This window comes from Felis catus, chromosome X (assembly GCF_018350175.1).
Source record: "Felis catus isolate Fca126 chromosome X, F.catus_Fca126_mat1.0, whole genome shotgun sequence".
Classification (NCBI taxonomy): domain Eukaryota; kingdom Metazoa; phylum Chordata; class Mammalia; order Carnivora; family Felidae; genus Felis; species Felis catus.
Genome location: NC_058386.1, coordinates 31,742,874 through 31,760,339, shown reverse-complemented (window position 1 = coordinate 31,760,339; position 17,466 = coordinate 31,742,874). Strand labels below are relative to the sequence as shown.

The 17,466-nt window shown below is 36.9% G+C and overlaps 1 protein-coding gene across 2 annotated transcripts in view; it reads right to left on the bottom strand.

Annotated features, from left to right (window-relative positions):
- CFAP47 (cilia and flagella associated protein 47) overlaps positions 1 to 17,466 on the bottom strand; it is a 566,822-nt gene that overhangs the window by 183,265 nt on the left and 366,091 nt on the right. For both annotated transcript variants that reach the window (XM_045050610.1, XM_045050611.1), the window contains one exon: positions 4,780 to 4,914. In XM_045050610.1, coding sequence (XP_044906545.1) covers positions 4,780 to 4,914 — 135 coding nt within the window. The remainder of the gene's footprint in view (positions 1 to 4,779; positions 4,915 to 17,466) is intronic.

The window sequence follows — 17,466 nt, the reverse complement described above, 5'->3', positions numbered from 1 at the left end:
AGTATCAGTGATGGTCAGTTTTTATTTACAAAGTAGTGTCATACGTAGGCTCACAACTGGGGCTGTCTGTTACCAGCTGTGTCCCTCAGTTTGCCCAAATGTGAACTGGACGTGACACTGGTGGCAGCTGGTGACACTGGATAGTACAAAATGTCCCTGGTATTACACTGACTCCATCTGGGGCTCCGGGAGTGCTTCCAACAGTTTACGCATCTCTGAGTGGGCAGGATTGGCCCCAGACTGTGGCTGAGATGGGCTAGAGCCAGGTCACAGACTGCTTCAGAATCTGCAGTGGGCTTGAGGTTGGCAGGCCTGACCACAGAATATGTATGGGCGTGTCACCCTCTGGGTCCCTGGGCAGGCAGGACTGCTTCCAGACAGCAGCAATGAGGGGCAGAACATGGATTATAGGGCTGCTCCCAGATGTGCAGACAGACCCTGGTCTATGAGCCTAATTCTGGGGCATGCACAAGCACATCTCCCCAGACAAGGGTTCCCGGACCATGGCTGAGAGTGGCTGGCCAAGTTACAAGGCCATTTCAAGATCTGCAGTTGGACCAAGGCTGAAGGACCTGCCTCAGGGACACAGACAGGTGTGTCTTCTGGCAGGTCCCTAGGGGTGCAGACATCATGGCTGAGAGGGGCTGTGAGACAGATGTGAAATGATATCTCCTTGTTGTTTTGGTTTGTATTTCCCTGATGCTGAATGATGTGGAACAACTTTTCATGTGTCTGTTTGCCAACTGCATGTCTTCTTTGGAGGAATGTTTGTTTACATCTCCTGCCCATTTTTAAATTGGATTATTTAGATTCTGCTTATTGAGGGGCGCCTGGGTGGCGCAGTCGGTTAAGTGTCCGACTTCAGCCAGGTCACGATCTCGCGGTCCGTGAGTTCGAGCCCCGCGTCAGGCTCTGGACTGATGGCTCAGAGCCTGGAGCCTGTTTCCGATTCTGTGTCTCCCTCTCTCTCTGCCCCTCCCCCGTTCATGCTCTGTCTCTCTCTGTCCCAAAAATAATAAACGTTGGAAAAAAATAAAAAAAATAAATAAATAGATTCTGCTTATTGAGTTGTAGAAGTTCCTTATATATCTTGGATACTAACCCTTTATTGGCTATATCATTATTGTTTTTGGTACAATGGTAAATGGTATTGTTTTCTTAAATTCTCTTTCTGCTGCTTCATTTTTGGTGTATAGGAATAAAATAGATTCCGTCATTGATTTGGATCCTGCAAAATTAACATTTACTGAATTCATTCATCAGTTCTAGTAGTTTCTTGGTAGAACCTTTAGTGTTTTTTTACATAGAGTTACCATGGCTTCTGTAAATTACAAGAGTTCTATTTCTTCTTTACCAACTTCGATGCCATTTGTTTCTCTTGTATTTTTAAAAATTATTTATTAATGTTTACTAATTTTTGAGAGCAAGAGGGACAGAATGTGAGCAGGGAAGGGGTAGAGAGAGAGAGGGAACACAGATTCCAGAGCAGACTCTAGGCTCTAAGCTGCCAGCACAGAGCCCGATAGAGGGGTCAAACTCACAACTGTGAGATCATGACCTGAGCCAAAGTGGACATTAAACAACTGATCCACCCAGGTGCCCCGGTTGTCACATATTTCTTTATGTTGTCTACCTGCTGTGGGTAGGACTTCTAGTACAAAGTTGAAGAAAAGTGGTGAGAGTGGAACCCCCTGTCTTACTCCTGACCTTAGGGGAAAAGCTCTCAGTTTTTCACCATTGAGTATTATGCATTATTTCCATTTTAAAGAAGGGAAATCATGTAAGAGAAAAGTCATAAACAGCGTTCCATTATAATTGAAATGTTTGTAACCACTTCACGATGTAAACATATATGAAATCATCACAGTGTACATCTTAAATGTATAGAACTTTTATTTGTCAATTATACCTCAATAGAGCTAGAGAAAAAACCTCCGTTATTCGATGGACACCATTAAGAAAATTAAAACAAAATCACAAATTGGAAGAAAAAATTTTAAACCACATATCTGAAAAAAAAACCCATGCATCCAGAATAAATTTGAAAAAGCCTAAAAATTGAGCAATAAGAAAAGAAACCACCCAACATACAGGAAATGATGGGCAAAAGGTTTGAAAAAGCATATCGTTAGAAGACCTATAGATGTCAAAAAAGCACAAGAAAACATGCTCAACATTATTATTCATTACAGAAATGTAGAGTAAATCCACACTGCAACTGAACTACACACAGATGAAAATCGATCAAAGCGCAATGGCGAATCCTACAAACGATGGTCAAGGATATAGAGAAACTGGAACTTTTATGCATTGCAAGTGAGAATGGAAAGAGAGACAATCTTGTTGAGATACTGTTGGCAGTTACTTCTTTAAACATTGTAAATTCAACTACCATATTATCCAGGCATTCCACATATAAGTGATTTACTCAAGATGGATGAAAGTATATGCCCACACACAGATTTATGTATAAATGTTCATATCAGCTTTATTGATAACTACCAAAAAGATGGAAAAACCCAAATGTCCATCAAAAAGTAAAAAGATCCAAATATTGTGGCGTATCTATTTCATGGACTACGACTCAGTAATAAACGGAATAAAGCATTGATACATGTACTGTGTGGATGGATCTTAAAATAATTATATTGCAGAAAAGAAAACAATTCCCCCAAAGGGTTAAACCTTATGATTTCATTCATATACAATGCTATTAAATGCATATATAGTGACAGAAAACAGAAATGTTGCCGAGGGCAAAGGTATCTTATGCCATGAGGGAAGAGGAGGGTAAAAGGATTAAAAATGGACACAAGGAGACTTTTTGTGGTGACCTATATTCATTATCTGATTTGTAACCATGGATTCATGGCTGTATGCATGTGTTAAAACTCAAAATATATACTTCAAATATGCATAGCTTACTGTATGTCAGGTAAACCACAATAAAACTGTTTAAAAAGCACCCTTAGGGATTCCCGGGTGGCTCAGTTGGTGGAGCATCACACTCTATTTTGGCTGAGGTCATGATCCCAGGGTCATGGAATTGCGCTCTGCATCCGGCTCTGTGATGAGTGTGGAGTCTGCCTAAGATTCTCTCCCCAACTCTCACTCTGACCCTCTTTCCTGGTCATGCTCTCCCTCTCTCTCTTAAAACAAACAAACAAACAAACAAACAAACAAACAAACAAACAGCATACTCTATATTAGAAATTATACTAACTACTGCTGAACAGGATAACAATAGGATAGGAGAAGTGTCACCCCCAACTGAATGTACTGTATAAGCAGGATGTGTAAGGGAAGTTCACAGCCAACTATGGGTATCTTTCCTGCAGTAGGCAATATCATAAATGAGATAATAAATGCAGGAAACTTAATGAAACCATCATATTTAGGTATTCAGAACACTTGAATCAATCCATCCATCTATCTATCTATCTATCTATCTATCTATCTACCTATTTATCTGTCACCTCTATCCATTTACACCTCTCTGTTCCATAAATTCCTGTCTATTTCACTGATATCAAATGCAACCATCTCCTCATTTGTTTGGATTCATGTTACCGTGGAGGTGACTTATTAAGTCTCCATGTAAAGCCTTCATTTATTTTGTTAATTTTATCTTAAACTTATTTTTAGAAATAATTTCTATGTAAAATAATGAATTTTCATATAAAAAAGCATCCTTAGGCTTCATCCGAGAAATGAAATGGGGAAGATTGCTTTTCACAAAAATGCAGAGTGGTAAGAGGCAAATGTTCACAAGTATTTGTAAAATTCTTTTGAAGTTCCAAGCTGAGGAAAAATACCTGAGATTACCTGAAGAAGAAGCAATTCTTGGTCAAGACTGACACAGAAAACCTGCCTGACCTTGCAGCCTGTCTGGCACAGCTGGGGAATTTGGACCCAAGACTGCAATACCAACTCTTACCTAATTCTCTGCCCTGCTTGCTTGACCTATAGATTTTTCACTTGCCAATCCCCACAATCATGTCAGCCAATTCTTTAAAATCTCAATTTCTCTCTCTCTGTCTCTCCATATGTATACATACATATATATTTGTATGTGTGTATGCATGTGCCTATTTACATTACATTACATTACATTACATTATGGTAGTGTCTGTTTTACTGAAGAATCCCAACTGAACACAAAGTCATTCCATAAAGATTTCTTTGATATACCTCACTGTCTCCACAGCTTTTCTAACGCCCTCTTAAGTCCTTGTTACTCATTCTTCAGAGAATTCAGTCACCCATTCTCCAGGAAATCTGCCCTGTCCTTTCCAATTCTCCATTATTCTCAATTTCCTTCGAATTTCTACTAAAAAGATATGATGTTTAACAACATTCCAAGACAGCTTTAGATTACTGGAAGGAAAAATAATGGCACTGATTTTCTCCCACATATGAGGAAGGTTGCTATCTTCTGGTAGGCTGAAGAAAAGCATGTTACACTGTTAAAATAATTTACTCATTAACATTTTATCAGAAATGTAGTCTAAGTTTTCGTTTAGTAAGAAATACATATAAAGTGGTTCACTTATGAAAGAATAAGCAACCTTCAATGAAATATTATACTCTTATGAATGTTAATTGCTGTACAAATCTAGAAAGTAAATTATGTAAAGTTAATTCAGAGCTAATACAAGAAAATTCTTACAGGTATATGCAACACACCTTTGTATATATATTGTGAATGTAAAGTATCTATTCATTTAAGAGCGAATGACTGAAGAGTGATCATGAACCTCTCCTTCATCATAAATTTACCTGAGTCCTCATCATTATTTTGGGGGGATGGTTGTGATAAGGATTTCTGAAAGGAGGATACTTGATGATCATCTTGATCTGGTTTGTCCTGAGATTCATCCTCTTGTCTTCTTTTAACAGAAAACGAGATTGCACCTACAACATATAAATACAAGATGCTATATTAACTAGGAATTTGTTTTCTAAAAGGAAAGGTCAATTTTAGGTATTAAATATACTTTAGTGTGAAACTAATAAGGAACCAAACACAAATTGTAGGTGTTAGTACCAGATTTAAACCTGATGGTGGTACAGAACAATTTAATGGAAAATCCATTAATATTTATTTCAAGTATCAGTGATGGTCAGTTTTTATTTACAAAGTAGTGTCATACGTAGGCTCACAACTGGGGCTGTCTGTTACCAGCTGTGTCCCTCAGTTTGCCCAAATGTGAACTGGACGTGACACTGGTGGCAGCTGGTGACACTGGATAGTACAAAATGTCCCTGGTATTACACTGACTCCATCTGGGGCTCCGGGAGTGCTTCCAACAGTTTACGCATCTCTGAGTGGGCAGGATTGGCCCCAGACTGTGGCTGAGATGGGCTAGAGCCAGGTCACAGACTGCTTCAGAATCTGCAGTGGGCTTGAGGTTGGCAGGCCTGACCACAGAATATGTATGGGCGTGTCACCCTCTGGGTCCCTGGGCAGGCAGGACTGCTTCCAGACAGCAGCAATGAGGGGCAGAACATGGATTATAGGGCTGCTCCCAGATGTGCAGACAGACCCTGGTCTATGAGCCTAATTCTGGGGCATGCACAAGCACATCTCCCCAGACGAGGGTTCCCGGACCATGGCTGAGAGTTTACAGGGCCATTTCAAGATCTGCAGTTAGACCAAGGTTGAAGGGCCTGCCTCACTGACACAGGTGTGTCTTCTGGCAGGTCCCTAGCAGGGGCAGACAGCATGGCTGAGAGGGGCTGTGAGACACATGTGAAGTGGTATCTCCTTGCAGTTTTGGTTTGTAATTCCCTGTTGCTGAATGATGTGGAACAACTTTTCATGTGTCTGTTTGCCATCTGGATGTCTTCTTTGGAGTAATGTCTGTCTGTTCACATCTACCGCCCATTTTTAAATTGGATTAGTTTCTAGCTATTGAGTTGTAGAAGTTCTTTATATATCTTGGATATTAACCCTTTATTGGATATGTCATTATTGTTTTTGGTACCATTGTAAATAGGACTGTTTTGTTAATTTCTCTTTCTGCTGCTTCATTATTAGCATATAGGAATGCAATAGATACCATACATAGATTTGAATCCTGCAAAATTAACATTTACAGAATTCATTCATCAGTTCTATTACTTTTCTGGTAGAGCCGTTTGTTAGGGTTTTCTACATAGAGCATCATGTCATCTGCAAATTGCCAGAGGTTTACTTCTTCTTTACCAAATTGGATGCCATTTCTGTCTTTTTTTATTTTTTGAAATTATTTATTAATGTTTATTTATTTTTGAGAGCGAGATGGAAAGAATATGAATGGAGAAGGGGTAGAGAGAAAGGGAAACACAGAATCCAAAGCAGGCTCTAGGGTCTAAGCTATCAGCACAGAGCCCGATGCAGGGCTCAAACTCACGAACTGTGAGATCATGAGCTGAGCTGAAGTTGGACCCTAACCCAATGAGCCACCAAGGTATCCCTGGATGCCATTTATATCTTTATGTTGTCTAACTGCTGTGGCTAGGAGTCTAGTAGTATGTTGAAGAAAAGTGGTGAGGGTAGATATCCCTGTCTCACTTCTGATCTTAGGGGAAAAGCTGTTTTTCGCCATTGAGCGTGATATATTATTTCCATTTTAGAGAAGGTAAACTGATACAAGATAGTTCAGTAGTTTCCCCAAAGTCAGTCGGCTCAGTAGAATATATGCAGAATATGTAGATGTGCATTCTGGTTCTAAGTCCATACTTTTTTAAAACTCAATTAAAACATTTAATTTTTTGAACACTTTTATGTTTACAGTAAAATGAGTGGAAAGTACAGAGTTCCCATATATCCCCCCTTACATTGCCTACTATAAACATCTTGAATTATTGTGATATATTACTTAAATGTTGAGCCAGTAATGATATAGTATTATTAAGTAAAGTCCATAGAGTGCATTCTGGCTAATTTTTTGTGTTATACATTCTATGGCTTTGGCAAATACGTAATTTCACGTACCTACCATTACAGTATCATGTAGAATAGTTTCACTGCCCTAAAAATCCCGTGTACAATACTCATTCATCCCTTCCACCCAGCCTATAAAGAACTGTCAACCACTGATCTTTTACCTCTTCTAGAATGTCATATAGTTAGAATCATACAATATGTAGCCTTCTTAGATTTACCTCTTTTACTTAGCAATATACATTTACGTTTCCCCCATATTCTTTGTGGCCTGATAGGTTACTGTTTTTGTCACTGATAAATAACCCAATGTATAGATATACCACTCTTTAACCATTTATCTATTATATGACATTGTAGTTTTCCCCATAATTTGGCAACTATGAATAAAGCTGTTATTAACATTTACCAGCAGATATTTGGATGGGCATAAACTTTCAATTCATTTGGGGAAACACAAAGATGTATGATTGCCATATCATGTTATGAGTATGTTTACTTTTCTCATTTTTTCTTTTTTTGTATTTGTGTGTTTATTGACTTACTTATATATTTTAGGAGGGTGACAAAGAGAATACCTGAGTAGGGGAGAGGGGAAGAGGAGAGAGAGAGAGAAAGGATCCAAAGCAGGCTCCACACTCAGCATGGAATCTGATGTGGGGCTCAATCCCACAACCCTGGGATCACGACCTGAGCTGAAGTCAAGAGTTGGATACCAATCCAACTGAGCCACACAGGTGCCCCCAATACGTCTTAATGGACAGAACAACTAGACAGAATACCAATAAAGACACATAGGATGTGACCATCACTTAGAACCACTAGACCTAACTGGCTCATATAGAACATCCACCCATCAACAATGGAGTATCCAACTTCTTAAATCAACTTTGGACACTGTCCAGAATGGATCACATGCGAGGCCACAAGGCATATCTTAATAACTGAAAAAGATTTAAATCATTGAAAGCATGTTGCCTCATCACAATGGCATGAAATTATAATCAGTAACACAAGGAAAAAAGGAATGTCACAAATTTGGACACTAAACAACATACTTTTAACCAATATTTCAAAAAGAACTTAGAAAAAAATAGAAGTCTGAAACTATATAGATGATTGACAATGAGAACACAGCATACGAAACTGGTGTGATGCAGTGAAAGCAACACTAAGAGGGCAACTCATAGCAGCAAAAGCATATGTTAAAAAGAACAACCTAAAATCAACAACCTAACGGCACACAACACAGAACTAGAAAAAGAAAAGGAAATTCAACCCAAAACTAGCAGAAGAAAGGAAATGATAAAGATCAGAGTAGAGGTAAATAAAACAGAGAAGAGAAAAGCAAAAACCAGAAAGTTTCTCTCTTTGAAAAGGTCAACATCACTGGCAGAATTTTCAAGTGATTAAGAAAAAAGAAATGAAGACTCCAATTAATAAATTCAGGAAAAAAGTGGGGACATTACATTGTTTTCTCCAAAATAAAAAGCTTTATAAGAGACTACAATGAACCATCATATGTCCCCCAAATTGGGTAACTTAGATGATATGGACAATATCCGAAAAACACACAATCTACTAAAAATGCTCATGAATAAAAGAAAAACAGAATAGACATAAATCTAACAAGGACATTGAATTCGTAACAAAAACTCTTCCCACAAAGACAAGCCCAGGACAAGATGGCTTCATTGTTGAATTCTACCAAATACTTAAAGAAGAATCACTATCTTCTCTTTCTCAAAAACTTAAAAGTTGATAGAGGAGGGAAAACATAGCCTCATTCTAGGAGGCTAGCACTGCCGTGATACAAAAGCAGACAAAGATAGGGCAAGAAAAGAAAATTAAAATCCAATATCCCTGATGAACACTGATACAAAACTTTTCAACTAAGTACTAGCAAATCGAATTCAGCCGCATACCAAAAAGATTCTATACCATAGTTAAATGGTTTTTACTTCAACAAAGAATGAAGGAATGAATGAATGGTGGTTCAACATACAAAAATCAGTGAGTGTACTGTAGCACATTGACAGAATGAGAAAAAAAAACACATGATAATCTTGATTGATGGATAAAAGTGTTTGACAAAATTCCACATCAAAACGTTCATGGCAAAAATAAATTAGGAATAGAACTTTCTCAAAATGATAATAGCCATATGTGAAAACAAACAGCTAATATTATACTCCCAGTGGTAAAAGACTGAAATTTTTTCCTTTAAGATTAGAAACAAGATAAGGATGTCTCTGCTTTAGGCTTCTACTCAACATAATACTGGAATTTCTAGTCAGAGCAAGTGTGCAAGGAAACGTAGCAAAGGTATCCATATTGGAAAGGAAGAAGTAAAATTATCTGTTTGCGGATGACACAATCTCATATGGAGAAAACCTTAATGATCATGGACACAAAAAGGATAGACCTAATAATAAATGTGTTCATGAAATATGCAGGATACAAAGTCAACAAACAAAAGCAGTTAAATTTCTACACACTTGTATTGAAAAATTTTAAATGGACCTAAGTAAAACAATTCAGTCAGATAAAACCATGATTTGGATAAACTTACATAATGTTAAACAACGTGCGCAAGGAATAATAAGGAAACCTAATCAATATTTCAAGTACGATGAACTAGTCTCAAGATTTAAAAGCACACATTCTCCATTCTTTCTCATTTCAGCCTACTTGTATACTCAGCACATTTCTTCTTTCTCCAATACACCCATCCAAACGTTATTACACTTTTATTGTCCCTTAACAAAGAGAAATGGAACAATCATTTGTAAAACAATTCAAAAGCCCTACAGGAGTGTAACAAGACCATATGTTAGATACCAAGAAGAGAAATTAAGTATTTATCTTAAAACTTAGAAATAAGTGAAGAGAACTATGGAATTATAGGTCTATTTAGTAGCTTATCTTTTAATTGAAAGAACACTTTGAAACAATGTTTCTTAGAATTATGCCACTAATTTATGCACAGTTACTTTCCCAATAAAAAATCTTTGTTCTTGGGAATATAATTTTAATTTTTTTCCTAAACAGTTACATTTTTAAATTGCATTTTTACTTTTGGTTATGAATTAGCTAAGGTAGAAGAGACAAGCAGTCAAATTCTTATAAGCTTATTGCAAAGAGTAACATTAGACTCAGTAAGTATCCGCAATGAACCTTCAAACCAAATGCCATCAATAATGATTATGAAAATATGTGTTTCAAAAGATGATAATATTTTTCCACACTAGGCACGTGTGATTCCTTTGCTCCCTATATTCCTCCGTTTGGGCCAAGGCCAACCAACCCAAAGGGAAGAAAGGTAAATAAAAGGTTGATTGTTGGTGGTTCATTTAAAAGCATGACAGGAAAACTAAAGGACTGCTTTGGAAAAACTATAGGTATACAAGACATAATAGTGTACAAAGCAACTCTCTAAGATACAGCATTATTGACTTAATGGAGGTTTTCAGTTTATCTGAAATGAGTGTTACCAAAAAAAATCTAATAGGGATCATAATTATAGCTATTATATTTTCAATAGATCAAGCTTTTATTCTGACAAATGGATTTTTTCCCCTCTGCTAAACACTCTACGGGTTTGATTTTTTCAAAATGTATTTTAAACAGTCAAACCAACATTTCCTAGTATATAGTTTGGTTTTCATTAGGAATTGTTTTTCCCTAATTTCATACTATCTTGTAAAACGTCAATATCAGACTCAAGTTTAAAGCCTGAGCAATGCAATTTAGTACCAGTGGTTAGCCTTTTGAAAACAATGTGAAATCATTTATTGAATGCTTACTCTGTGTTAGGTATATGCTAAATGCCTCCCATTCATTACCTATTGAACTCCTTTAATAAACGTATAAATTAATTCCTCACTGGACTCATTTTCAAGTTCAGCAAGCTGGGCTGTAGAGAAGGTCGGGTGACTCACTCCAGGTCACATAGTAAGTGACAAAGGCATAAATAATACATAAATGTATTTACCAAACGTAGAATACGGAAAATGGCATATTAAGTCATGCCTCAATATCACCAAATACACCAAATACAGAATAAGTGGGCTTTTGCGTGGAAAAATAGCAAAGTAACTCACATACTTACAAAACATTTATTTTTGGCCTAGAGTAATAGGTTTCAGATACTGCCCACTGATTATCTAAACTATTTCACCCCTTAGAAAACTTCCAAAAACAAGTTTCCATGACAACAGTTAAACCTGGCAAGGTCTTTGGCCTCTTTGCACTTGGTCTCCCTACACCCACCCTCTTCCTTCCATTGGCTTCATGCTTCACCACTCCCTATTGCTAATGAGGAATACTGTGCTTAAGGAAATTTTCTGTATGGCTGGGCTTTTATCAACTTGTGAATTTCTTGGAGGGACATGAATTCTGTCAAGAGGTGTTTTCATACATATCTGCTCTACGCACATTATACCACACATGATTGAATGAATTTTCATTGCTTTGTTTCTCTACTATACTATCCTATGAAATCTGAGTAGCAAGACTAAAGATGAAAGCCTGAGGAAATCTCTGCTAATCCTTCCTTCTTCTATCTTTTTCTTACTTCATTTTAAACACCTTCCTAACTCATTTTCTTTTGTTGTGTTTTCTCTCTGGGGGACCAAAAGGCAAGGTGGAAAAACAAAATTTGGTGGCTAATGAAGAACAGAGATAAAGAGTCCAGTGTTGTGGCCATATCTGCTTTTATTCTATGTACAATACAGCTCTTGTTTTCTACTCCATTTAAGCGCCTTATTTTTATGATAAAATGCATAGTAGCCTAGTGCCCAACTGTAGCCCTCTAGGCTCCATTTTCTTTTTCTGTGGTTTTATGCTGTTTGCTGTTTATATAACAAATTTTTGAAATGTGTAACATATACGACAAAAAGGATTAATAAAATCTACAGGATTCAGATTTCTGTTGTAAAGGATGGCTGATTACTTTTTTGCTTAGCAAGAACCTATGCTTTCATTACTGGGGCAAAACTTTAAAGCAGCAACAATCCAGACTGCCATTAAGGACACATGTTTCTTCCTGATTCATGCAAGAAAAAGGTGATAAATTTCATTTCATGATAACTGAAAACTTCTGTTACCAGTTCAGGATGTATACATATATATCATATCGTCAGAGTGAACATCTTAAATGTATACAATTTTTATTTTCAATTATCCGTCAATATAGGTAGGAAAAAAACTTCTGTAATTCGATAGACACCATTAAGAAAATTAAAACAAAATCACAAATTGGAAGAAAAAATTTTAAACCACATATCTGAAAAAAAAACCCATGCATCCAGAATAAATTTGAAAAAGCCTAAAAATTGAGCAATAAGAAAAGAAACCACCCAACATACAGGAAATGATGGGCAAAAGGTTTGAAAAAGCATATCGTTAGAAGACCTATAGATGTCAAAAAAGCACAAGAAAACATGCTCAACATTATTATTCATTACAGAAATGTAGAGTAAATCCACACTGCAACTGAACTACACACAGATGAAAATCGATCAAATTGCAATGGCCAATCCTACAAACTATGGTCAAGGGTATAGAGAAACTGGAACTTTTATGCATTGCAAGTGAGAATGGAAAGAGAGACAATCTCGTTGAGATACTGTTGGCAGTTACTTCTTTAAACATTGTAAATTCAACTACCATATTATCCAGGCATTCCACATATAAGTGATTTACTCAAGATGAATGAAAGTATATGCCCACACACAGATTTATGTATAAATGTTCATATCAGCTTTACTGATAACTACCAAAAAAAGTGGAAAAACCCAAATGTCCATCAAAGGTAAGTACAGCAGCATATTGTGGCTTATCCATTCCATGGACTACTACTCAGTAATAAAAGGAATAAAGTATTGATACATGCACTCTGTGGATGGATCTTAAAATAATTATGTTGCATAAAAGAAAACAATCCCTTAAAAGGGTTAAACTGCGTGGTTTAGTTTATATACAACGCTATGAAATGCATATATAGTGACAGAAAACAGAGAAATGATTGCCTAGGGCAAGGGTAGCTTGTCGTGCGAGGGGAGAGGAGAGTAAAAGGGTTAAAAATAGACACAAGGAAACTTTGTGGGGTGACCTATGTTCATTATCTGATTTGTAAGAACAGATTCATGGCTCTATGCATGTGTTAAGAATCAAACTATATACTTTAAATATGGATAGCTTATTGTATATCAATTAAACCACAATAAAACTGTTTAAAAAGCACGCTTTGGGGGTGCCTGGGTAGGTCAGTTGGTTGAGTGTCCAAGTCTTTATTCCACTCAGGCCATGACCGCAGATTGTGGGATTGAGTCCTGCTTCGGGCTCTGTGCTGAGCATGGAGCCTGCTTAAGATTCTGTCTCTCTCTCTGCCTCTCTCACCTGCTCATGCTCTCTCTCTCTCTCTCTGTAATATAAGTAAATAAATAGCACACTTTGTATTTCAGATATTATACTTAACACTGCTCAGCAAGATAACAATAGGATTTGAGAAGGGTCACCCCTAACTGAATGTTCTGTGTAAGTGGGATGTGTAAGGGAAGTTCACAGCCAACTATGGGTACCTTTTCGCAGTAGGCAATATCATGAATGACATAATTAATGCAGGAAAATTAATAAAGCCATCATATTCAGGTATCCAGAACACTTGAATCAATCTATCTATCTATCTATCTATCTATCTATCTATCTATCTATCTTGTCACCTCTATCCATCTACATCTCTCTGTTCCATATATTCATGTCTATTTCACTGATATCAAATGCAACTATTTCCTCATTTGTTCGAATTCACTGCTTCATGGGGGTGGCTTCTTAAACTTCCATGTAAAGCCTTTATTTATTTTGTTAATTTTACTTTAAATTTATTTCTAGAAGTAATTTCTACATAAAATAATGAATTTTCATATTAAAAAGCATCCTTAGGCCTCATCTGAGCAATAAAATGGGGGAGATTGCTTTTCACAAAAATGCAGAGGGTAAAAGGCAAATGTTCACAAGTATTTTTAAAATTTTTTGATGTTCCAAGTTAAGATAAAAAGAATGAAATACCCCCCCCCCCCAACAAGAGTTTTAGTTTCAGAATTTCTGAATGATCTTCAAACCCTACTAACCTCTACTGGTTTTCCTTGATTCCTCACATATTAGAAAAGCATCTTTGAAGGGTGATTAGAATTTAAAAATTTTCATGAAAATGTACAAATAAATTATTTATATAATGCCCTATAACTGAGATTCTTTTTTTCTAGTATTTAAAATGTTTTATAATTTATTTTTATTTTTTATGTTTATTTTTGAGAGAGAGAGAATACAAGTGGGGGAGGGGCAGAGAGAGGGAGACAAAGAATCCAAAACAGGCTCTAGGCCCTGAGCTGTCAGCACAGAGCCTGACGTGGGGCTCGAACTCACAAACTCTGAGATAGTTCATGACCTGTGCCGCTGTCATACGCTCAACTGACTGAGCCACCCAGATGCCCCTATTATTTATTTTTGAGAGAGAGAGACAGAGTATGAGTAGGGAAGGGGCAGAAAGAGGGGGAGACTCAGAATCTGAAGCACGTTCCAGGCTCTGAGCTGTCACCACAGAGCCATTCGCAGGGTTTGAACTCACAAGCTGTGAGATTATGACCCGAGCCGAAGTCGGAGGCTTAACCGACTGAGCCACCCAGGCACCCCATATAACTGAGATTCTCATGCAAAAATCTTACATGAGAAACACCAATGACTTAGGAAATCATATTTTCCTTCTATTGTAAACAAGTCCTCATAAAATACACAAATTCTTTTGACTGGTAAAGTAGGACACAGACACACACACACACACACACACACACACACACACACACTCACACATAGAATAAGAGAAAGATTTCTTTTTGGTAACAATGCTACATGTATCTTAGCAGTTCAAAATTCAAATATAAAGAACAACCTGAATTTATATGCAATAGATCATCGACAGCCTACTTTGAGCTCCCAGAAAAAACTATTTGTAATATATAATCAAGAATTACAAGTGAGTGTTGGGCCAAATAAATGGAGGCCTCGTGACAAACACTGGAGATGCAAGATTGTCTTCCTTTTGCTTAATAGAGTAGATGCAGTTATCGAATTTATGTTTTTCTCCAAGTTTATAAATTGTTGTTCTCATATTTTAACTGCACTTCTGTTGCACTACCAAGTAATTTCTAAAGTATATTAGAAACAATTTTATGTTTGAAATGTATTGCTTCTTACATTCAATAGTGACCAGATACCTGCTACTGGATGCCAGATGTTGGTCTAGAGGTCAAAGGACAAATTATCTAGCATAAAGACAGAAAACAGAGCATACATCACTCACTGATCTAGCACTATGAATGAATTTATCTGTAACCAATAACCCGAGTGGGGCTTGGGACTAGAATATGATCTGGGGGACGGGAGCAGGAAGACACAGTTGAGTGCTCCCAAGTCCTGAAGGGTAATACCACACAGATGGCTAAAGCTGTCATGAAACATCAGACCACAGGCTGCATGGGGAAGTGGAGATGGTCAAAGCAAAGAGGAGAGGCCAAGAGAGCAGGAGAGGATCCAAGCAAACCCAACTCATTCTTTCCACAAAGCCTCAAGGATCTGCTTTTGCAAAACATTTCCTTCACCTGAGAAAGCAAGAAAATGCTTTATACAACCAACATTTGTTTTGAAGACTAGTGGAATCTGATTGTTCTTCAAGCCTATACGACTATGTGGCAGGCCATATTGCTGATGGCAACAAGCCAGTAAAATCCAAATTCAGTTTCAGTCAAGTTTCTGTCATTTTCATTGAGACAGACTAAGAAGACTGGGGATAATAGGAGCTATAAATCCTCCTGTAAATCCCTATCATATTAGGAAATTTTAAAAATGGGAGTATATTAAATAAGTGTGCTAAACATTAACTGAGCACCTACTCAATAAGCACTTTTCATATATTCTCACTTAATGCCCATAACCACCCTGAAAGATTAAACACATCAATATTTTACATGTATGAGAAGTGACATTCAGTGAGGTCAAGGTCACACAACCAGAGAATGATATAATCGGAGGCTGAAGTCATGTTTGACTTCTGAATGTATTCCTTTGCAACATAGTAAAATAAGAACAATAGGAATACAGTAGTAAGTAGGAACGAAATAGGAAACAGTAAAATAGCAAAAGATATGCAATTTTGCCACCGCAATGTGGTGGTTAGCATGAATATACTGCCTAAGCTTTAAATGAAAAATGACAATTTAAGTAACACTACTTTTGCTCAGCATCACACTCTGAAGACACATGTGACAAGCAGTGCTTCTTATCACATACAGTATTAGAAATCAGATTTTGAACTTAATTTGTATGTTAAAGATGGTAACTGGTAATATACATCTTTCTGGACAGAGTATAATTTCAGAGAGTAGCGGAATGCTAAATATAAAGATGACTTCTATCTTGTTCAAACATAGGCCTAACATAGGAACTTTATTGTGCACACATTAAACGTTTTGTTTTGACACTAAACAGAAGTTTATGGCAAAAATTTTGTAAAGTCTTTAGCAAAGCTGACTAAAAGCTTGTTTCTAATTGTTTGGACGAGGCTTTCTTGTGCCAGTGTCATAACAGATTTCATTCTAGTGTAAGAAATTCCGAACTGCAAATTTTCAGAAATGAATCTTAGCTGTAATTTGCAATTGTATTGAAGTGAATGAATACAATCACTTTTCAGCAAGTAAAAGAGCACTTGAAGCTCCTATTGAAAAAATACAAGGGAATTGTCCACTACATCAAAATGGATCATTGCTACCTACTTTCTGGAGCTACCATATTATCAAGGGTCATGGATAATAAAAAAGAATTTCAGACTATACTATCACGCATGTTCAGGGTAGAGACTAAATTTACTAATATGACCGGAAACCACTTTAAACGTGGATTCTCTATATTTAGTTTTGTAATGTGGAATAAACAACACACCTTGGTGAGTGCACTGAAATGTGCTCATAGAGTGTTCTATACCATCTAAACATTTGGTAGTGTGAGTAAATGCTATATGAAAATATTCTTTAATCTTTAAAATATTTTTACTGAAGATATAATAGATATATAACATTGCATTAGCTTTAGGTATAAAAATATTCTTGTTGGGGCACCTGGGTGGCTCGCTTGGTTAAGCATCTGACTTCGGCTCAGGCCATGATCTCACGGTTCATGGTTTCAAGCCTCACATCAGGCTCTGTACTGACAGGGTGGAGCCTACTTGGGACTCTCTCTCTCTCCCTCTCTCTGTGCTCCTCCCCCACTTGTGCTTTCTCTCTCTCTCAAAATAAACTTTCAAAAATATTCTTGCTGTTTAGAGGTTATTTTAGGCCAACATGCCATGATTAATACATTAAATGATTTCAGCTTAATTTTTGCTCATACAATTAAATGACTTATAATTCATTAAATGATCCTTGTTATTGCCTTTCTCTTTTGTAGGTCTGTCAATTCTGTGGACAAAGGTAAGATACTCAACT